The 23,855-nt window shown below is 49.2% G+C and overlaps 1 protein-coding gene across 3 annotated transcripts in view; it reads right to left on the reverse strand.

The window, feature by feature from the left end:
- The window catches only part of itchb (itchy E3 ubiquitin protein ligase b), a 33,893-nt gene that overhangs the window by 2,881 nt on the left and 7,157 nt on the right, over positions 1 to 23,855 (reverse strand). Inside the window, exons 4-23 of one of the 3 annotated variants that reach the window (XM_030366096.1) lie at positions 22,093 to 22,217; positions 18,002 to 18,136; positions 17,773 to 17,818; positions 16,730 to 16,920; positions 13,410 to 13,728; positions 12,493 to 12,588; positions 11,125 to 11,299; positions 10,283 to 10,337; positions 9,844 to 9,928; positions 8,592 to 8,720; positions 7,093 to 7,165; positions 6,840 to 6,911; positions 5,375 to 5,463; positions 4,296 to 4,455; positions 3,726 to 3,859; positions 2,146 to 2,286; positions 1,874 to 1,994; positions 1,380 to 1,484; positions 698 to 794; positions 436 to 508 (exon numbers count right to left, since the gene is read on the reverse strand). In XM_030366096.1, the coding sequence (XP_030221956.1) occupies positions 436 to 508; positions 698 to 794; positions 1,380 to 1,484; positions 1,874 to 1,994; positions 2,146 to 2,286; positions 3,726 to 3,859; positions 4,296 to 4,455; positions 5,375 to 5,463; positions 6,840 to 6,911; positions 7,093 to 7,165; positions 8,592 to 8,720; positions 9,844 to 9,928; positions 10,283 to 10,337; positions 11,125 to 11,299; positions 12,493 to 12,588; positions 13,410 to 13,728; positions 16,730 to 16,920; positions 17,773 to 17,818; positions 18,002 to 18,136; positions 22,093 to 22,217 (2,421 nt within the window). Of the gene's footprint in view, positions 1 to 435; positions 509 to 697; positions 795 to 1,379; positions 1,485 to 1,873; positions 1,995 to 2,145; positions 2,287 to 3,725; positions 3,860 to 4,295; positions 4,456 to 5,374; positions 5,464 to 6,839; positions 6,912 to 7,092; positions 7,166 to 8,591; positions 8,721 to 9,843; positions 9,929 to 10,282; positions 10,341 to 11,124; positions 11,300 to 12,492; positions 12,589 to 13,409; positions 13,729 to 16,729; positions 16,921 to 17,772; positions 17,819 to 18,001; positions 18,137 to 22,092; positions 22,218 to 23,855 lie in introns of all 3 variants that reach the window. The other 2 variants (XM_030366089.1, XM_030366106.1) reach the window with 2 other exon arrangements.

A 23,855-nucleotide genomic window follows, 5' to 3' on the forward strand; every position in this document is an offset into this window, starting at 1 on the left:
AGGGGGGGGGCAGGGAGGGAGGGAAGAGGGAGGGAGGGAGGGAGGGAGGAGCAGAGAGGGAGGGGGGAGGAGCAGAGAGGGAGGGGGGAGGAGCAGAGAGGGAGGGGGGAGGAGCAGAGAGGGAGGGGGGAGGAGCAGAGAGGGAGGGGGGAGGAGCAGAGAGGGAGGGGGGAGGAGCAGAGAGGGAGGGGGGAGGAGCAGAGAGGGAGGGGGGAGGAGCAGAGAGGGAGGGGGGAGGAGCAGAGAGGGAGGGGGGAGGAGCAGAGAGGGAGGGAGGAGGAGAGAAGGAGGATACTTTTGGGTAGTTCATTTTCTGTCCCGTCTGCTCTTTACTGTTTTCTCTTTACAACTCTCAAACCTACAGCACCTCTAACCCATGGGTAGTTAATGGTGGTTCACGTGTAGCTCACGTGTAGTTCAGTTCAGTCTACCTACCAGGTGTGACTCCTGGGCAGCCAGTTCTCCCGGCCCACCCTCTCGATGCAGAACTTCTGGGGGCCGTTGCTCCCTGCACGCCACGACAGAGTCACAAACAAACAGCGTCGCATCAAAACCCTCCCGCGACATTCCCTCTAATGTTCCAGCTTTCCCAGCAAATTCAAGGTTTAAACTTCTGGGCGGAGCCAGGTGTGTTCCTCTCTTGGCCCCGCCCCCTTTAGAGCGGGGGGGGGGGGGGGGGGCGTGTCTGGGGACTCACCCATGAGGTCGGCGAAGCCCCCCACTGGCAGACGACAGGTGCCCGTCACGAACTGAAGCAGCCGCATCCGTTTCTCGTTGTCCATCTCCTTCATCAACTGACACACACACACACACACACACACACACACACACACACACACACACACACACACACACACACACACACACACACACACACACACACACACACACACACACACACACACACGTTAATTCACTGCTTCTGGATATAATCTACAGATGTTTGCAGAAGTTTGAAGGTGGAGACGGTGCAGATGTTAGAGGGTGGAGGTGGTGCAGATGTTAGAGGGTGGAGGTGGTGCAGATGTTAGAGGGTGGAGGTGGTGCAGATGTTAGAGGGTGGAGGTGGTGCAGATGTTAGAGGGTGGAGGTGGTGCAGATGTTAGAGGGTGAAGGTGGTGCAGATGTTAGAGGGTGTAGGTGGTGCAGATGTTAGAGGGTGGAGGTGGTGCAGATGTTAGAGGGTGGAGGTGGTGCAGATGTTAGAGGGTGGAGGGGGTGCAGATGTTAGAGGGTGAAGGTGGTGCAGATGTTAGAGGGTGGAGGTGGTGCAGATGTTAGAGGGTGGAGGTGGTGCAGATGTTAGAGGGTGGAGGTGGTGCAGGCGTTAGAAGGTGGAGGTGGTGCAGGCGTTAGGTGGAGGTGGTGTATCTGCCGACCTGCCAGAACCAGTTGATCTGCTTTGCTCCCCGGGCGTAGTGACGGAGGATCGTGTTCCTCTGCCAGTCGGCCAGGTCGATCTCCTGCATACCACACAGCATCACCTGGGGAACAAACACACACACACACACTATTACCACACAGCATCACCTGGGGAACAAACACACACACACACACTATTACCACACAGCATCACCTGGGGAACAAACACACACACACACACTATTACCACACAGCATCACCTGGGGAACAAACACACACACACACACAGCATCACCTGGGAACTCACACCCATTAACACACAACATCACCTAGAGGACACACACACACTATTACCACACAGCATCACCTGGGAACACACACACATTAACACACAGCATCACCTTGGGAACACACACACACAGCATCTACTGGAGAACACACACACACATTTACACACATCACCTGGATAACACAGGTAATGACACTCCTGGAGCCCCCCCCCCCCCCTTACCTCCAGCTCCTTGGCGTCAAAGTACTGCAGGTACTGCTGGGGGAGGATCTCGTTGAAGCCCTCGAAGAAGGCCTGGGTCTGTTCCTCCACGCCCCGGGACAGACGCCACTCCGCCACCAGCCTGCACACACACGCACGCACGCACGCACGCACACGCACACGAGTGAGTGAGTGAGTGATTGAAATTAGGTAAGAGCGATGGGGTGAAAGAGTGAAACGGAGAAAGGGAGTGAGAGAAGGTGAGTGAGAGTGAGAGTGAGAGAGAGCCTCACCTGATGTACTCCTCCTTGTTCTCCTCCGTGACCTGGATGTCTCCGCCCCCCTCCTTCAGGTCATGGGTGGTGATCTCCCCCAGGATCTCCTTATCCACCGAGAAGTACATCTCCAGACAGCACTCCTCGATGTCGTTATCCCTGAGGAGCGCAGAATCATCAAACACACATCATCTAACACTTCATCATCATCTAACACATCATCATCATCTAACACTTCTCCAGACAGCACTCCTCGATGTCGTTATCCCTGAGGACCACAAGTACATTCATCATCTAACACACATCATCTAACACAACATCTAACATACTATCAAACACGTTATCCCGAAGAGCACAGATGCATTCTCCATCAAACACACTATCAACCAGTAACACACTATCAACCAGTAACACACTATCAACCACTAACACACCATCAACCACTAACACACCATCAACCACTAACACACCATCAACCACTAACACACCATCAACCACTAACACACCATCAACCACTAACACACCATCAACCACTAACACACCATCAACCACTAACACACCATCAACCACTAACACACCATCAACCACTAACACACCATCAACCACTAACACACCATCAACCACTAACACACCATCAACCACTAACACACTATCAACCAGTAACACACTATCAACCACTAACACACTATCAACCACTAACACACTATCAACCAGTAACACACTATCAACCACTGACACACTATCAACCAGTAACACACTATCAACCACTAACACACTATCAACCAGTAACACACTATCAACCACTAACACACTATCAACCACTAACACACTATCAACCACTGACACACTATCAACCACTGACACACTATCAACCACTGACACACTATCAACCACTAACACACTATCAACCACTAACACACTATCAACCACTAACACACTATCAACCACTAACACACTATCAACCACTATCAACTAGAGCCCGACCGATATATCGGCAGGCCGATATTATCGGCCGATATTAGGCATTTTTCAAACTATTCGGTATCGGCATTTATAATGGCCGATAAATGAATATAAAAAATAAATAAAAAATAAAGTCTGTCCACCAGAGGGCGCTCTAACGCCCAAACCCGGTGATTCAGCCAGAGTTAGGCAGAGTGAATGACGGAGATCGACGGAGATCATCGGTGTTGTTCATGTGTGCAAGTGTGTTCATGGTAAGTTGGCAACTGTCACGAGACATACATTGCTTGAATAACAATTAAAAAAACATCCCCATCAATTCTCTAAAGTCGATAAGCATGACTTAATTCATGGCTACCATGTCCAGTTTTGCTGTTGTTACGTGTTAGCTGAGAGTGAAAAGGATTTAAAGGATAACTACAAATAACCAATGTTAGGGAAATGTGTTTGTTTTGTTGCGCGTTTCTGGATTTTTTTTAAATATATATATATATATCGGCCGATATATCGGCATATCGGTTTTTTAAATCACAAAATATTCGTATCGGTATCGGCCTTAAAAATTCTATATCGGTCGGGCTCTACTATCAACCACTAACACTATCAAACAGGAGACAGGTGCGTTGGGAACCTACTTGATCCAGATGAGGGAGTTGTAGAACTCGGGGTCGATGGACTCCAGGTCCTTCAGCGCCCAGGGCTTGTTCAGCATGCGCTTGTAGAAGGGCAGCGAGAAGCCCGTGTCGATGAACTTGCCGTGGAACAGCGCCTGGCGAGGGGGAACGCACGCAGGTAGACGTTTAATGCACCGGCACACTTTAACGTTGGTACACCAGTGAGACGCCTTAAGGTTAATGCTTGGATACGTTCAACGCCAGCGCCTCATCGTTAGCTTAAACCTAACGCTAGCGCGCTAACATTAGGTTAAACCGAACGCTAGCGCGCTAACATTAGCTTGAACCTAACGCTAGCGCGCTAACGTTAGCTTGAACCTAACGCTAGCGCGCTAACATTAGGTTAAACCGAACGCTAGCGCGCTAACGTAAGCTTCCACTATCTAATGGTCAAGCCACTTTACAATAAACTTTACAAGTCACTCTACAAGTCACTCTGCAAGACACTCTACAAGACACTCTACAAGTAAACAATTTGCCACATTCCTACAAAGGCCCATCCCCCCGCATGAGTTTGAGAGCGAGCGTTACCATGGCGATGAAGCGCCCGATGAAGCGGAAGTACTTGAGGTGGTCAGGGTTGATGTAGGAGGCGGGGTTTATCTGCAGGCAGTAGTTGTCCTTGCCGGCGTACTCGAACAGGCAGTACATGGGGTTGAGCACCTCGTGGGACAGCAGGAAGAACCACTCTCTGCACGAGGAGTAATTTCAAAATAAAAGATTTAACATTTCAAAATAAAAGCCTTGATACCGTAACGAATAGCTGACCGCTTGAGTCATGCTCAGTCAATTCCTTCAACGTGTTACGATGATGATAATACGGTACAAACGGTCGAATCGAATGCTGATCAGGTTACCCAGGATTTAGCATTTACATGGCAGTTAAGAAACACGGTTACCCGCCGAAATGGGGTTACAGTTGGCTTTCCACTGTTAGACACGGGCCATACCACTATCAACACTCACAAGGGGTGGAGAACGTTTTTGTTGACTTGTTTTGACAAGAGAAGAACTCCCGGAATTGTCGTGCGTCACAAAATACAACCTGAGCACGAAATGATTAATTTGGCAGTACGGATCCAAAACGTCTTTAACATAATTATGTCACTCTGTCACTCAAACTCATACAGTGTGTCACTCACTCACTCACTCCACCACCCCTCTAGCCCAGTAGAACATGGAGCACTCCCTTTTGGTCTCACTGCCTATAGGTGGATTATGCTGCCAGGGCTAAAGAAGGAGGGGTTAACAGCGGAACTCTCCTTTAGCGGCCACGCCTGCTAAAGGAGGCGGAGTTAACAGCACTTGCCTGGCCACGCCTTCTAAAGGAGGGGCTAACAGCACTTGCCTGGCCACGGCTTCTAAAGGAGGTGGGGTTAAAAGCAGTTGCCTGGCCACGCCTTCTAAAGGAGGCGGGGTTAACAACACCTGCCTGGCCACCGCTTCTAAAGGAGGCGGGGTTAAGAACACCTGCCTGGCCACGCCTTCTAAAGGAGGCGGGGTTAACAACACCTGCCTGGCCACACCTTCTAAAGGAGGCGGGGTTAACAACAGAACCCTTGCCTGGCCACGCCTTCCAAAGGAGGCGGGGTTAACAGCAGAACACTTGCCTGGCCACGCCTCCATAGTCCAGACCTTCTTCCCCAGGGAAGATGATCCACAGCTTCCTGCGCAGGTCCTGGGCGTTGAAGCTCATGATCTGAGCGATGTCAGAGGTCATGAGGTCAGAGGGTCAGAGGTCAGGCAGGAGGTATTGGGTGTCATTTAAGTTTACATTGAGGGCATTTAGCAGACGCTTTTATCCAACGAGACTTACAACAAGTACATTTGTCAGAGGAAAGAGAAGCAGCAACATATATATCTCTGTCTGGAACAGTAAGGATGTTCATAGAACAAAGTGCCAAGCACTTACAATCGCTAGGTTAACCCATTCCCCTTATACATCAAAGATAGCAAGGATATGCCCCGTTTACACCATCCCGCTAATGGCCGCTAATGGCCGATGGACCACCGATGTGGAAGTCGGGGTGATTCGGGTGACATCGGGCTAAAAATGTATGATCGGGTCAATTTATCGGGGTAGCATTTACACATACCCGATGTTATAACGATAACATAACGATTTATGCCAGGGAAGACACCCGAAGTGCGTTTGGCGTCATTTGACGTAATTTCGAATGACGCCAAACACGTCAAATGACGCGTTTGGCGTCATTTCGCGTCATTTCGGGAGAAGGCAAAGGGGAGACTGGTTTAGACTGATATTTATTTATATATTTATTTATATTACTATAGCGATTTTATAATAATAGAACGCCGGTTCTAAATGGGCGAAGTACCCTGTAATTATAAAAGTAGGACATCCATCCATCACCCCCTATTTATACCCAAGTGGCAGATTGAGGTTCTTCCTTAACACAATCTGGTCATTCACAATCGTTATTTGTCTAGGGTTCTCGAGGGTCTTTCGTGTGTTGAGGTTGCCGATATAAAGAAGATAAAACACGATAAAGCGCGGAAGATTAACGAATATAGCCGATGTGCCCAGGAAAATTCCCGAACGATTTGCGATGTCTTAAGTTATGCTCCCGTTCTATTCCCGATTATAGCCGATTAGCCCATAGCAACACCTGGTAACCGATTCTACCCCGATAGACCCAAAATTAACAAACATGTTCGTTCTTTGCCGTTGTTGCCCGATGTTGCCCGATCATTGAGCATTTCTTCCCGTTTCTTCCCGTTGTCTAACGATGTTCCCGGGAAGAGTAACGGTGTTTCCCGATGCAACCACGCTATTTGCCGATGTTATAACGATAGCTGCTGATTTAGCCATCGGGCACCATCGGGGCCCACTATCGGGTAGGTGTAAACAGGGCAGATGCTACACGACGCAAAGTACTATTTATAAGTGCCAGGAACTACGTGACACAATAAGTATGTACATTAAGTGCCAGGACGTACAAACATACAATACGTGCGTAAGAGGGGGGTCGATGGGGGGGTGGGGGTCTCCATGGAGACACCGATTCCGACCTTTGCCTGTGAGCTCTGACACACACAGGAATGAGGACTAACCTGTTGGAAGGAGTCCTCAAACAGAGTTTTCCTGGAGACGGTGATCTTGATGTGCTGAGGCATCGAGTGTTGCTGCAGGGACAAGAGCGCAGTGTCCGTTTGTTGTTGTGTTTTCAGCGTCGAGAGCACGGACACTGCATGGGTTCCTAGAGAACCCTGAACTGATCTCGGGTCAGATCTGTGCACCTCGCTGTGCAAAATCAGAGTCAGGTGACGTCACGGCGCACCCGTATGAACACCAAGAGGAGCCTACCTGGCACATGAAGCGGAAGTACTGGACCTTGGCCTTGAAGTCGCGCACGTACGTGATCTGAGGACCATTCTCACTGTGGGGGAGAGAGGGAGAGAGAGAGAGGGGGGGGAGAGAAGAGGGGTGGAAGTTAGACAGAGGAGTGGAATGCAAAGAGAGGTAACAGGGCCAGCATTGTATCAGGAACATTGCTCACTGAGCCTGGACTATACACACACAAGACGATCAAAAGCAGTGGAAGATCTTAAAAATGGGTATTTTCACAGGCTTACCTTGCATATATCAGTAACCCTTAATCGGTTTCAAAGAATACATTTCAGCAGGAGACCCTTTCCCAGAAGCTAGTGCGTTTGTTTCTGCGACGGAGCGTCGAAGACTTTACACGGAGAACAACACTCTGAGCCTTCACGCGCTGGCCGGAAGAAGACACCTAACCTGTTTCAGCAGGTTACTCTGCGGACGCTTAACTACACTCCAGGCACTGGCCGAGGCTGACAAGTAAACAGCCTTGCTCACTAGAGTCTAAACACATCAGCGTCCTGCCCTGATATCCCATATTCATTAGCGGTAGGGAGCTGCTAAACGAGCTGCTAAACGAGCTGCTAAACAAGCTGCTAAACGAGCTGCTAAATGATCTGGTAAATGATGATGCGTTTTGTTTATGCTCTGACGGGTGCTTCCGTAACATGATGCATTGTGCAGGGCATGTTAATGACGTGTTTACATAGATCACGTGTCCTTTATGTACTCATGTTCTCGCTCTGGGTCACACTTCAGCCATACACTCCCAAAACAACCCCTAGGTGAGCTCCATTACTGCGTGACTAATAAGAATGGTGAATACGATTGATGAACCATCAAAGTCGACCTAAGACACCCATCTATAAGCATACGTTTGATTGAGATGATAGTTTGACACACTGATCAGTCCCTCCAGAAAAACGCGGCGTTTTTTTTTTATTGTTGCGGCCAAAAATCCTTGATTATGCGGCACGTTTTCTTAAAAAATGCGGTGAAATATGCGGCATATTTATCCAATTTTATGCGAAGAAAATGCGGGAACTTGCAAAAAATTGCACGTCATTTCATAACGTTCCCATGGCAACAGAGGGAAATGGCTGCTCTTGTGTGAAGTAAACACAACATCTTTCAACTTTCTGCTAAGATATATGTGACTTTTTTGCAACGAAATTGTGGGGATTATGAAATCATGCAAGCCCCGCATATTTTACGCGGAAATCGGCAATTTATGCGTGCGGCATATTGGAAAAAATGCGGCCCCCGCATGAATATGCAGGTTATGCGTTGAATTATGCGATCGCATAATCGCGTTTTTCTGGAGGGACTGAGTGATGAATTGCCAGCACGTATTCTTCTATGCCGTTTAGAAGCGGTTTAGGTCCACTAGAGGGAGTGGGACCGTCTGACCCCCCCCAGAGTATGACTAGAGTGTGGAAGCCCCCCTGAGGGTGTGAAGGGTGTGGGGGGGGGGGGGGACCTACAGGGAGGACTTCCCGGTGCGGGGGTCGATGTAGGTGGTGGCCCGACGGTTGTGGTCCACGAAGTAGGGGATCCCGTCCACCGTGAACCTCATCTCCCAGCCCTCGGGAAGGGGCTTCTCGTTCAGCAGCCTGCACACACACGAACACAAGATACACATGGACACACACATTAGGTCAAGATGCACACAGATACACACATTAGTAACAGCTACACAAATGAACGTACACGTTAATACCAGACAGACACATTCATACAAGTTACACACACAACTACACACGTATTAATGCAGGATAAACACACACAGACAAGGTATACACCAGGGGTCGGCAACCCAAGGCACGCGTGCCACCACTGGCACATGGCAGCATAATCATTGGCACACTTGAGAAAACAAAACAATGCGGCAGCGTAATCATTACTACCGATTTATTTTTTGAGTTACTGAAAGCAGTGTTCTCAAATGGGATCAATTAATAGTATGTAGCCTAAAGCTATGTTGTGAGAAATAGAGAAGAAAATATTTAAAATATTGTTGCAAGTGGCCTGTATGCCTGCCTTCACATGGTTTTGCAAAGCTGTACATGTACAACGTCTTACAGTTACAGATATGATGTGGATGGTTCCAACATTCTCATATATTCTCGTTTTTTACATTTCTCACATTGCAAATATATTTTTAAATAAGTTTCTGAAAGTGGTGTTTTAAGATGGGATACATGTAATTATAATTTGTAATCCCATGTTACAAATATAACAACAAAAAAAACATACATTCCAGGTCTTCTGGAAATGTTTTTGGTTTGTTTAATATATTGTTGCTTAAGGCACACTCATTAACGAGAAAATTTCAAACTGGCACTACATGTTGAAAAGGTTGATGACCCCTGTGTTATGTGTTAAAATGGCAGACAGAGAGTCATGGATGAGTTCCGAATATTTATCTACAACTTCAGCATCAAGGTTTGTTATTATTCACAAAGTTACACCATTTCTTTCCTCTTCCCTAAACACAAAGTCCATCGCGACCACGGAGCGTCGGAGAGCGTCCAAACGATAGGGCGTCACAAGGGAGGGATTGAAGAGCGTCCAAACGGTCCAAAATACAAGGATATACGGACACATAGGCAAGATAAAGACACGACACAGAAATACAGACACACAAAAGGTGCACTCAGAGACAAACATAGGCAATGAGATAAATATAAACACACACACACACAGACAGACACAAACACACACGCGCGCACTGACCCCTGCGTCCGTGGGTCTTCCCACTGGGTGGTCCGTGTCTGGTGGTGAACGAAGTAGACCCGGCCCGTGCTGTCCGTCCTCTTCTCTGCAAAAACACAACAAACATTGCGTTTAACCTCGGCCTCCAACCTCCAACACTTATTGTATGTTGTACGTCCCCGCACTTAATGTACGCACTAAATGTACGTTGTACATCCTGGCACAAAAAAAAGTACTTAGCATTGTGTAGCATCTTATCCTGTCTATCTTTGTTGTGCACGGGGATTGGGTTAACCTAGTGATTGTTAGGTTCTTTGCACTTGTTTCCATCCCTACTGCACCGACAGCGGTAAGTCGCTTTGGATAAAAGCGTCCGCTAACGCCCTGGATGTGGGTGCAACTGAGTGTGGGTGCAACTGAGTGTGGGTGTAACTGAGTGAGGGTGTGTGCGGGTGCTCACCCCATCCGAGTGGCAGGGAGTCCAGGGGGTCACTCTGCGCCGCGGGCACCTGGTCCTGCTTCACAAACACAGAGGGCCGATTTATCCAGACTCAACACCTCCGCGTCACACTCATCTACTGACGTGAGGGCCACGGTCTCCTCGTCCCGTCCCCCCAGGAGCGTAGGGGTGAGGACCTCCTGCTCAAGCACGAGGCCTACAGCTAAGACCGCGGACATCGGGGTTTGGACCCGGAACCTTCCGGAGACGGAAAGGTCTGAATCTGATTTGAAATCAGACTGAGGTCTCCATTGCCCGTTTGACAGAGGATCGTCTTATACATACTGGCTCAGTTTACAGACAAGATGAAGAACAACACACAACAAAAAACAAGTTTTGGTTTAAAGATATGGGAGCAGCATTACAGTTTTGATTGCTCCGTCCCGTCCATCAAAAAGCGGATTCTGCAGTGAGAAACAGAACGTGATCTCGTTAGACCACGTGATCTCGTTAGACCACCTTGATCTCGTTAGACCACCGTGATCTCGTTAGACCACCGTGATCTCGCGTGATCAGGATGGTCTCACGAGATCCCGTTCCGAGAAACAGAACATGATCTTGTGAGAAACAGAACGTGATCTCGTGCGACCGTCCTGACCGGATCCCGTTCCGCGTCTCAGATCCCGTTCCCGTTCTCCAAACGGGATCTCATGAGACCATCCTAACGAGATCCTGTTCCGTCTCTCACCGCAGACTGCAAACACGAGACATCCAGGCCATGTTTTTAACATATCTCCCCCCCCCCCCCCCCCCCCTCCCCCACAGGACTAGTAGACCCCTACAGCGCCACCCCCACCACTCACCCCGTAGATGAACCTCTGGTTGAACTGCTGCATGGCGCCCTGCAGCTGGCTGCGCTGGTGCTGCCACTGCTCGTAGTTCCTCACCGTCTCCATGGTGGGGCGCTGCCACGTGGTGGTGCGCGTGATGTGGTCCACGAAGTACACACGGCCCATGGGGTCCACACGACGCTCCCAGCTGGGGGGGGGGGGAGGGGGGGAGGAGGGAGAGGAAGGGGGAGAGGGTGAGGGAAGAGTGACGAGAGAGAAAGTAAGTTGGAGAGGAGGGAGGGGAGGTGCAGGAGAGAGAGGGAGAGGGCGGGGGGGGAGGGATGAGGAGGAGAGAGCGGGAGGAGGGAAAAGAGAGATAAAGTAAATGGGAGAGGAGGAGGGGAAGGGAGAGAGGGGGAGGTGGAGTAAAGAGAGAAGCGGAGAGAGATGGGGGAGGAGGAGAGGGGGTGAGAGAGAAAGGTAGGGGAGAAGGAGGGAGCGGAAGAGGTGTGAGATGGAGGAAGAAAGGGGGAGGGTGGGGGGAGGGCAGAGGAGGAGAGAGTGGGAGGAGGGAAGAGAGAGATAAAGTCAGGGGGAGAGAAAGGAGAAGGGAGAGAGGGGGGGAGGGGAAGAGAGAGAAGCAGAAAGAGGTGGGGGAGGAGGTAGGGGGAGAGGGGGAGGGAGAGAAAGGTAGGCGGGAAGGAGAAGGGTAAAGGAGGAGGTAGAGGAAGAGGTGTGTGATGGAGGGAGAGGGAGGTAGAGAAGAGAGGGGGAGGAGGGGAGGATAGAGAGAGAGAGAGAGAGAGAGAAGCAGAGAGAGATGGGGGAGGAGAGAGGAAGAGGGGGAGACAGAGAGCGGACGAGAGTGGGTGAGTGTGTGAACGGGGGAGGGACGAAGGTCCGATCGTCATGTTGTCTTAAAGAGTAACCAAGCATTGGTGAGAGGTTAAGGAACCCGCTCGCATTAGCGTGCAGGAGAGATCTCAGCCCTGCTGACACCATGGAACACAGAGTACCAGTCTACGGTACATTAAACATTCATAGGAACCATACAATACCTCCTTTACATTATGGAGACGCTTAACCACTCAAGGCTTATTCAAGCTCTAGCTCGTCCGTCTCTTTAATACACCACCTCAGTATGGAACATCTACTGAAGAGCTACTCACCACCATCACACTGTTAGATTACATCCAGGCCAGAGAGATGAGGGGAGATGGGTTATGATACTAGATATTGTCTCGTCATATAATAGTTATATATCATCATAACCCATCTTAACTGATGGCTTGTGAAGATAGATACTATCATGAGCGGCCAAAAAGCCCATTTCAGTTCTATGTTGTCTTAGAGATGGGCTGCTTTAAGAAGGACAGGACCCAAGATGGCGGCCGTCTTTACCCAGAAGGCAGTGGTTCTGGCCGCTCCCACGTGGTCCTCTTCTCCACGTGGTCCACAAAGTACAGCCTGCCGTTCAGGTCCACCCGCTGCTCCCACCTAGAACACCAACCAATCAGATCAGCCCAGACACACCAACATGACCACGACAACCAATCAGATCAGCCCAGACCCAACCTCATCACTACAATAACCAATCAGATCAGCCCATAACACCCACATGACCACAACAACCAATCAGATCAGCCCAGATACAACCACATGACCACACCCACATGACCACACCCACATGACCACAACAACCAATCAGATCAGCCCAGACCCAACCTCATCACTACAACAACCAATCAGATCAGCCCAGATACACCCACATGACCACAACAACCAATCAGATCTGCCCAGATACACCCACATGACCACAACAACCAATCAGATCAGCCCGGACCCAACCTCATCACTACAACAACCAATCAGATCAGCCCAGACACACCCACATGACCACGACAACCAATCAGATCAGCCCAGACACACCCACATGACCACAACAACCAATCAGATCAGCCCAGATACACCCACATGACCACACCCACATGACCACAACAACCAATCAGATCAGCCCAGATACACCCACATGACCACAACAACCAATCAGATCAGCCCAGATACACCCACATGACCACACCCACATGACCACAACAACCAATCAGATCAGCCCAGATACACCCACATGACCACAACAACCAATCAGATCAGCCCCGATACACCCACATGACCACAACATCCAATCAGATCAGCCCAGACACACCCACATGACCACAACAACCAATCATCAGTCGAGAGGGATGGACGTGAAGTAAACCGAGCCCTATATATACCACATGTCACCATAATGAAGACCATTATGACGCCGATCCACTCACCCAGGAGGGAGGGGCCCCGTGTTGACCGCAGGGGCCCGGGGCGTGGCCGCGGGGTTAGCCACCACGCCGCCGGCAGAGGCCGGCTTAGCGATGGCCCCCGAGCCGGACCCACACCCAGGGGGCCCGGCGGGGTTCCCGGCGGGGGGGCCCTGGGTGTCTGAGGCAGGGGCAGCGTGGGCAGCGGGGGCCGCGGGGGCCACGGGCGCCGTGGGGGCCGTGGGGCCGCTGGCCGCCGCCGCCGCGGGGGCCCGGACCGGCGTGTCGGAGCCCGACGGGCCCTCGCTGGAGTCCGCCGCCAAGGAGCCGTTGGAGGAGGACGCTGGGGGGGGGGGGGGGGGGGGGGGGGGGGGCCGGGGAGAGTCTGTTAACACACGGGTGGACGGAGGGGGCTGCTGGAGCGTCCCCAGCTCGGTCGAGGCGTCCCTGAGCGAGACGCCGCCCTGTTTCGGACGAGATGGCTCGTATGGTCGACTCTGCCGTGAATGGGTGTACCAGGGGTGTGAACGGTTACAAAAAAAATAAACGGTTACACAACCTCTTATTTTTTTCGCGGACACGGTTAACCGTTTTTTTTTTATTAATGAATGATTTTTTATTAATGAATGATTTTTTTTTTTAAAAGTGGGCCGCAGTCGCGCTATAGGGGGATTATTTGTGTATCAACACGGGCGGATGCGCCCGCAGAATGATCGCAAAAAGAACATTTGTTTGACCGGTTGCCATGGTTATCTCCGTGTGGTTAATTTGCGATGTTGTCAGCTTACTTGTTACATTAAACTGTGATCAGACAACGTGGTTATATATGCTATAGACCCTATAGTGTCTGTGGCATAACAAACCATATACCACATCCGTAACTCTGAGACTCTCTCCACTTTTAAGACCCGTCTAAAAACACATCTTTTTAAACTGACATATTCAATCTAATTCATTGACTCACCATTTCACCCCACTTAAATTGTATCTTGTTCTTGTGTTTTTTATGATTGTTGATTTTTTGTTTTTTAAACACTGCCCTGTAAGGTGACCTTGAGTGCTATGAAAGGCGCCCTCAAATAAAATGTATTATTATTATTATTATTATTATAAAGGCTGGGACGAATTTCAAATTATAGATATGTACACTTTATGTTGAAAGTATAGAACAATTGAAACGAATGGCGCGGTGATTATTATTAATTTTTTACGGTTTTCGTTTACTGATTTTTCCTAGACGGTTAAGATTTACTAACCAGTTACACGTGTACACATGTACCCGTGCACACCCCTAGTAAGAACAATTGCAAGTCGCTTTGGATAAAAGTTTTGGATAAAGCGTCTGCTAAATGCCCTGAATGTAAAATGTAAAAAGTGTAATGATACGGTTCATCCGTTCGGCCGGGGTCAAACCCCATCACACGAGATCATCGTAGTTCTATTAATAAACGCAAGTAGAGACACCCATACTTCAATGGGAGTTCACATCTGCACATGATTAATGCGCAGATTACCCAATAGCACCATAACATGGCGGGAAAATAATATAAAAATAGGAGGAGAGGTTCAATGAGCGCAAGTCTTGCTTTGGCTGGGCATCCATTGATTTCCTTATATGGGCGCGGTTCATCTCTCAGTGTTGTAATTCTGTGTCATTCAAATAAAAAAGGTTTGGATTGCTACACTCCTCTCGGGGGCGGCCATTGTGAAATTCTGTAGAATCCAGAGTTTCGTGGTCCTTGCTTCGCCCTGAACAGACCTGCAAACTCCTCAGAGGAAAAAAGGTGACAGTGTCACGGGGGGATTTTTTGTTGTAATATACAAATGACACTACTCTAAGCGTGACTTAACAAAACTCTTTATCAAAAAACAATGTCAAAACATCCTTAAGGCTTATAAAAAATATTTTATTTACAACTGTCCCAATTTTTTTTTTGTCTCTTATTATTGGAGAGACAAAAATAATTATTATTCTGTGAAGTTGATGAATTGTCACTTTTAGGTTTTCTACCCAGTTACCAAAAAAAGAAACATTTGGAATAGTATGCGCTGTGGCAAGCACATGGTTTGCATGTGTTACTTCGAAGGCAAAAAAAATCTAAAATACAAGAAAACACAAAAACCTACATTCAACCAGTGGGGTATGGCCCCTGACTCTCTGAGGAGGTAGGTACCTCCAGGTACCACCTCCATGCCAGGGCGCCCTGAATTTATGTTTATTAACAGCTCCTCCACCGGGGTCAAGAAAATTTGAGGGCCAGATCCAGTCTGCCGACTGTCGGCCTATTCACGATTTGCTTAAAAAAATTTATACCAATACGATGGTGGCAAAAGCTTACCAGTTTTTATGTTTGTTATACTTCATTTCTATACTTGATCCGCTGACCGCTTGGAAGCCATCGGAGTACATATTTTTTTAGAAGAAAGGGGTTATGTGGTAGGATCTTTAAGAATGCTTAACTGGGATATTTATATATTCATGGCTCAAATATTAAGGATCATGCTTTTGAGGTGTAACTAACGCATTTACGCGGTCAGCGATCCGCTGCCAGGCTTTGGTTCACCGGGTTGCAGAGGCTTTAGCGTTCCCTTTTCTTGAGATAATGTCCTTCTCCTCGTCATAGCTCTCCAGGAGAACCTGGAGTTCCATTTCATTGAAATAAGCGGCCCGTTTCGCCATATCGATCAGGGTTTCCATGATCCATACATCACGTCTTTTTAGGTTTGGCGGTGACGCGCACAACCCTGTGTTAACCAACCCCGAGTTGATTGAACTAATGCATAACCGCTGCTGTGGAACCGAAAACTCTGGGTTAGTCGGCACAGGGTAAATCAACCTAGAGTTCAGCGTTAACTCAGTGTTTGTTAAACCTCCGTTCGTGGAACACCCCTCTGGACGAGGGTTTCGCAAGCTCTCTTGCGTTGTTTGGCGCGCATGAGCGGTAGGCGACCGTCTCATCCAATGGCGAGCTCAGTTGGCGCTGTGTGCTTCAAGATTCCAATTGGCCCAGAGAAATGTCAATTATAAGAAAGATTCTGAAGCAAGTGCTGAGATTCCTATTGGCCCAGAGAAATGTCAATTATAAGAACGATCCAATAATTTTTCGCAATTCTGGACACCCCCCCCCCCCCAAAAAAACAAAACTCTCCGGTTCTACACGATTCACGTGAATGACCAAATTGACCAAGAAAACGGCGATTGTCGCCGAAAAGCGACAAGTTTGCAGCTCTGCCTGAACTACAAGTCCCTCCCCCCCGAGCCCTGATTGGTCCATTCGTTTACACTGTTAGAGGCTGGAGGCCAGACAGGTCACGACGCGGGCCACACCCACACGACCTCTCACCTGGCGAGGCGGCGGGTCTGCGGGGCGTCGGGGGAGGCGGCCTGGAAGGCCTGGGGGGGCGGAGGGGGCGGGTGCCCTCTGATGTCACCGAGGGGGAGGGGGAGGAGCCTGTGCCGTTGACCGCGTGCCGGGCCTTCGGGGATGAGCGGTACTCCAGCTCGTCCAGCGCCGGGGAGCCGTCCCGGCTGCGCCTGAACAGAAACAGATCGGGGCCTTAGCATGTTGGAGGTTAAACACAGCTTTATGCCCTTAGAGCTAAAAAAAAAAAAAAAAGTTTGGTTGTCAGTTGAGGACATGGGTAGGTAGGGAATTTATTTTATTTTTTTATTTTATTTTTCCAGCGGCAGCGAATGATAGCTAGGTTGTTTTCATTTAAAAATTAGAAAATTCGCTCATCCTTGTACAGAATGAAGAGGTGCTGTACAAAAACGTAATTATAGTTTGTATCAAATTATTATTATTATTATTTTTTTTTAAAGCTCATCAAATAATTTGGGTCGCACTTAAATTGACAGGGTCGGTCGGAAACCGGAACCAAACAAATACATTTTTAGGCCTTAGCATGTTGGAGGTATGACAGCTGTACTGTAGGTCCTTAGCATGTTGTAGGTTAAACACAGCTTTATGCCCTTAGCATGCTGTAGGTTATCACATGTTTCAGGTCCTTAACATGTTGTAGGTTATAACACATCTTTCAGTTCCTTAGCATGTTGTAGTTTATCACATGTTTCAGTTCCTTGGCATGTTCTAGGTATCACATGTTTCAGTTCCTTAACATGTTCTAGATATCACATGTTTCAGTTCCTTAGCATGTTCCAGGTATGCCATGTTTAAGTTCCTTAGCACGTTCCAGGTATGACATGTTTAATTTCCTTAGCATGTTCTAGGTATCGCATGTTTCAGTTCCTTAGAATGTTGGAGGCATCACATGTTTCAGTTCCTCAACATGATCTAGGTAATCACATGTTTTAGTATGAATTATGTTTTTAAAAAGCGAATTTCGGAGCCCTTGGTCCCAAAGTGAGCCGAGGAGCACCCCTTACCCCGCGGGGGGGTCTCCGTTGTGTTGGGGTTCCCCGTTCGTCGTCGCTGAGGGGACACAAAAACAGACATGGGAGTCACTATCCCATCACTGTAGCATGTAAAAACAGGTGCTCAAACTACGCTTGGTGACATGCACACAGACACACGACGTCTGAGCACCAGGGCTGGGGCTCATTAGGGGTGAGTCAAACTGCAGGAGGGGGGGGGGGGGGGGGGGGGGGGGGTTACCGTGGTGATTGGCCTGGGCTGCTGCGAAGGCCTCTGGGTCCACGGTCATCCCGTCCAGACAGACGGACAGATCGCCCACCACGTCCGTTTGCTCCCGGTCGGCGCTTAGCTTCAGAGTCTGCACCACCTCAGAGACTGGGGGGGAGAGAGAGAGATGGATGGGAGGTGGGGGAGAGATGGATGGGAGGTAGGGGAGAGATTGACAGGAGGGGGAGAGGTAGGAGAGAGGTGGATGGCAGGTGGGGGCAGAGGGGAGGCCGGGGAGAGAGATGCGTGGGTGGGCGGGGAGAGAGGGGGAGGGCGAGGAGTTATGAGACGGAGGGCGAGAGAGTGAGTGAAATTGGAGTTGGAGTGAGATCGAGGTGTGACCGACGGAATGAGACAGAGAGGGGGAGACGGAGGAGAAGGATAAAAGGGGTGAGTGAGAGGGAGGGAGACGGAGGAGAATGATAAAAGGGGTGAGATCGGGGGTGAGAGAGAGGGAGGGAGAAAGAGATGGGATGAGATGGGATGAGAGGGGGTGCGGTTGGGAGAGAGGGAGTGAGAGAGAAGAAGGGTGTGTGAGACAAAACAGAGAGAAAAACAAAGTTAGGCCAATGAACAGCAGGAATCCAAACCAGCAGGATTTCCCTTGCACCTCGCAGTCATGACGTCACACCGTCAACACAGTCCCCCGGCAGCCATGGCGACGGAGCTCCTCGCCTGTGACAGACCGTTTAGTGTATCCTCCTCCCCGAGAACACATTCTTCTCCGCTGAAGTCACCGAGATGACAGCCTAGGGCCGGGCCGTCCCTTCTCATAGAAACCTTTATTGACACGCGGCTATTATGTTGACGCTGCATTCTGCTCTAATCTCCTCCTACTACTGTACCCTGGGTGCTGCGACCTAGCCCTTGTCCAATACGAGCTGGGCGTGTGGTCTGATGGAAGGGTACACACCTTGTTAGGGATCGACACTGGGCTTTAAGGCCCCGTCAACACGGGCAAAAAACCATCTTATAGGATTATCTCCGTTAAGACGGACTCATTGCGAGAACGCATCTAGCTGTAGAAACGCTGTAGTACATGTTCAAGGCCACTGTGTGGCGCTGGTTCTCCACCAATAAAAGAAGAAGACGAGGCTGAGAAAGCAGTTTTTAAACCTTTTTGATTGAGCAGAAAATACTTGCTTTTCGTAGTGACAGGTATAAACAACAACATGGAAAATTGGATAGATGATGTCAGGCACTGGCCAAAACTTACCGATGAAGGTAATTTATTGACAACGTAATGTATTAAGATGTGTATTAACTGATGACAACAATAAAACCTAGCTGCCATTACTAGCTGTGTTTGCTAATATGTTCACGAGCTTCACAAGTTGCAAATAGCTAACCACGACCAGTTGTAGCAGTTGTAGCAATAAAATACATGTCCTGAATACCACCAGGTATTCAGGATTCTTTTATTAATCGTCTGGCATACGATGAGCTTCAGAACACAAACTTCAGGGCACTGATTGAAGGTCAGAATTATATGAGCTCCGGATGGATCGGCCAGATACTACACGCCATCGCAGATCAGCTCATCAGGTTCAAATGTGTCTTGAGGTTTTCACAGGCAGTGAACTCGTACCATAATGTGTCAGGAACCATACGTAGAGAAGATGGCAAAATTCTTGTATGTGTGTGAGACTGCGTGGCCGGCCGAGGGAAGTGTTGTAGCCATACAGCAGGACTACTGTACACAATTAAAGATGCAACAGCAAGAGGGTTCACATGCCTGGCCTGCACAGACAAAGCATGTACTTCCCAGCATAATTGAACAGCTAATGTACTAAAAAAAAAACGAAAGAAAAGGGAGAACATTTTGCATCAGCAACAACCGCCTACGGGGACCAACACACTACCTCCGTAGCAAAACACGGAAAGTCTGGTGATTCCAGCAACTCAGCAATGTTGGCGCTGCTTTACTTCCTGGTTCGCCGGATTAGTGTTTATTGGCTAGGCATCCATGAACTAAGACGCAATCATTTGCAGTGCATCATGGGAGTAACCAGCAGACAAGCCTGCCCAGTAAAGAGGTTGTTTTTTGACTCTCATCTAATTAGGACAACAACGCATATTATAATAATAATAATAATATGTTGCTGACGACCAAGGTGAGATATTTACAAGGTGAGACTGTACAGTCAGACCCGACTGGAGAGAAAGAGATGTCAGATGTGCAGCAAACAACCCCCACACACACACACACACACACACACACACACACACACACACACACACACACGACAAGGTAAATATTGTAGTTCTGTGTAACCGAGCCCTCCAGGGCTTAGTATTAGATTACACCCACACACACACACACACACACTCAGCAAAATGATGACAACAAAAACAGCCATTTATTAGCCCCAAAGGGAGGACAGGACACCATAACACAACCATTCATTAGCCCCAGAAGAAAGGCAAGACCCCATAACAACAGCAATTAGGCCCGTAGGGAAATGAGGAGACACATAATTGTTTCCCCGTTAAACGGTTCAATCTGGGGCCAATTTCCTATCCAATTAACCAATGCTCGTTAACAGTTGACACAAACGTGATTAGGGCGCAGCAGCGGGGGGGAGCCCATGTCGCGCCCTGACATGTGATATTCACATCAGGAGTGAGACGGCCAGCGTGCACGAGAGAAAAGAGCGGGAGATCAGAGAGCGTGCGTGAGAGGGTGCATGAGAGCAGAGAATGCATGAGAGCAGAGTGATCGTGAGAACAGAGTGTGCATGAGAGCAGAGAGCGTGCACGAGAGCGTGTGTGAGAGAGTGTACGTGAGAGCAGGGAGTGTGTATGAGAGCAGAGTGTACGCGAGAGCATCGAGTGCGCATGAGAGTTTGCATGAGAGTGAGCATGAGAACGTGCGTGAGCGCAGATTGAGTAAGTGAGAGTATTTGTCTACTCTTTAACCGTTTGCCAACGGGTGGTCTGCATACTGAATTCTGGGTAATAAGGCAAGCGGTCCGCCGAGATAAGTCAGAGATTGAGACACGCATGAAGCAGCAGGCGTGCGTGCGTGCGTGACCTGGCGTCACTGCACCGCATCCTGCCATGGCCCGGTGTTTGTCCGACCAAAGTCCTCCACCTCCGCCGGTGAATAGCTACTCAGTGTCTGCTCCCACCGTTTCAATAGCTCAGCCAAACTCTGAAACGCCAGAAAAAATAAAAAAGATAAACCTGCAGCCGCGAGTCAGCTGACGCGGTCCGAGGTGTCAGCTGATCTGGGGCCAGACAGGACAGCTGCAGGCTCAGGTTCCCTCCGGGCCATAGTCAAACAAAAACAGGCTCGCATTTATAAGATTGTTATTATATTTATTACCAGTTGATAGGCGTTTGTGACGAGGCATTCAAAGTGCACTGTTGATGTTGGGAGCAGACTTTGTTCTGGAAGGTTCCACGGGTAGATGGTTTACAAAGAAGACAACATAACCGTCGGGGAGCATGTTTGGTTGGTGTGTGTGTGTGCGTGCGTGCGTGCGTGCGTGCGTGCGTGCGTGCGTGCGTGCGTGCGTGCGTGCGTGCGTGCGTGCGTGCGTGCGTGCGTGCGTGCGCGCGTGCGTGCGTGCGTGCGTGCGTGCGGGTGTGTGTTACCTTTCATATCATGTTTTTATGCCATCAGAGGGCTTAGGGGGGGTGGTCTCGGAGTACAGTTTGGCATTGCACAACACACAGACTCACAAGCACAGTCAGAGAGAGTGACAGGGCTGGCCTTCACCCACCCAGGGAGTGAGAGAGTGAGAGATAATCACATGAGCACAAACACAATGTATTCCATCTGCTCTGAAGCTCTCACGCTGTGTGTCACAGTCCCTACACTACTCCTTCAACTACTCTCATGGTAAGGAGCAACACACACACACACACACACACACACACACACACACACACACACACACACACACACACACACACACACACACACACACACCCGAAGCAACTCTCAATGGATTCCTATTTATGTCCTTAAGGGTCAACGTCCACTGGTAGTCTGCGGACATTGGGGGATCGGACCCCACACGTACGTGCGTACAAACGAGGCGTGTGGCTGCACTCACTCTTCATCTGGTTGGCCTGGAGGGTGTGGCTGACGTCCAGCGTGGCGAGGCCCAGCAGGACGTCTGCTTTCAGGGTCTGGTGGCTCCACACGCGGAACACCAGCTTACTGAACGGGGTCACGATGCTGCAGAGCCCCCGAAGGAGGAGGAGGAGGAGGAGAGGGAGACAAAGACACAGAGGTTTATGTGACCAAGCATCGAGGAGGAGGAGGAGGAGGCGGAGGAGAGGGAGACAAAGACACAGGAGGTTCATATGACAAAGCATCGAGGACAAGGAGGAGGAGGAGGTGGAGGAGGAGGATACAAAGCCACAGAGGTTCATATGACCAAATATCGATGAGGAGGAGGAGGAGGAGGAGAGGGAGACAAAGACACAGAGGTTTATGTGACCAAGCATCGAGGAGGAGGAGGCGGAGGAGGAGGAGAGGGAGACAAAGACACAGGAGGTTCATATGACAAAGCATCGAGGACAAGGAGGAGGAGGAGGAGGAGGATACAAAGCCACAGAGGTTCATATGACCAAATTTCGATGAGGAGGAGGAGGAGGAGGAGGAGAGGGAGACAAAGGCACAGAGGTTCATATGACCAAGCATCGATGGAGAGGAGGAGACAACGCACACTGATGTTCATGTGACAAATCATCATAGAGAGGAGGAGGAGGAGCAACACATGATTCTTTGAATCACTCTGAGCGTAATTGTCTTTAATTCTTCTTCATAAATGTAACTCAGATCATTCTGAACACAGTCCTTGTTGTGTTGTTTGCCTGAAGCACTTTTTATTGCAAAAAAAAGCACTGTATGATTACATTTCGATTTGTCATCCAAAGTGTCTTAAAATACCATGAGTGGATACATTATTTGAATGGGTCCCCAATGGGCATCTAACCGTAATCCCCTGGCAGTTCTGGTACCATGCCCTCCCAATATAACTACTCAAAAGAAGAAAAATAAAACATAAATAACGATAGGGCTGGCTTTCCGTGCAACCAAGGTTTTGAATTTAAGCTATTGTTCGATATTTTATCATGAGATGCTGTGTAATAAATGAAATCACTTTGCCGTTTGCGCAAACAACATTTGGCTAGCATTCAAACGGTGTTGACTCAAGACGTTAGCCAAGCTTGGCTTGACAGTCCCCGAGGAACTGAACGTCGCCCGATTTGGGTGACAACCCACCACACATGGAACAACATTCAGATCCATAGGGAGGATGGTCGAGTGGTCAGGATGTGGAATGCCAGCTGAAAAGGTACCGGGTTCGATAGCCAAACGTCCTAAATTCAACCTGACAGCATCCTTAAAGGCTTGATCAGATATATCTGTGAACTGGCCCCAGATCTGGACGAGTTTGATCAGTCTAATTCCAAATTGATCAGGAATCTGATCAAAGATTCCTGATGGAATCAAACAACTCATCTGAATTAAACCCCAGTTTACAGATAGTATCTCAGCATATCCCTTAAAGCCTGATCCACCCTAAAACCAGCCTTCTCTGCAATCACTTTGGATCGAGGCGTCCTCCAAAGGAATGAATGAAAATGAATGAATGAAAATGACCTTCTCCCCAGCTTTAACGATACGTTCCGTATGTGACGGGCGTCCAGAGCCCAGCACCTGGCAACCCGGGACCAGGTGCTGGTCCGGGTCATGGTCCGGGTCATGGTGGAACGCGCCCCCACTATGAGGGGCGTGTTCCCCCATGACCCGGACACTACGTTTACATTCAGGGCATTCAGCAATCGCTTTTATCCAAAGCCACTT

This window comes from Gadus morhua, chromosome 1, assembly GCF_902167405.1.
Source record: "Gadus morhua chromosome 1, gadMor3.0, whole genome shotgun sequence".
Taxonomy (NCBI): domain Eukaryota; kingdom Metazoa; phylum Chordata; class Actinopteri; order Gadiformes; family Gadidae; genus Gadus; species Gadus morhua.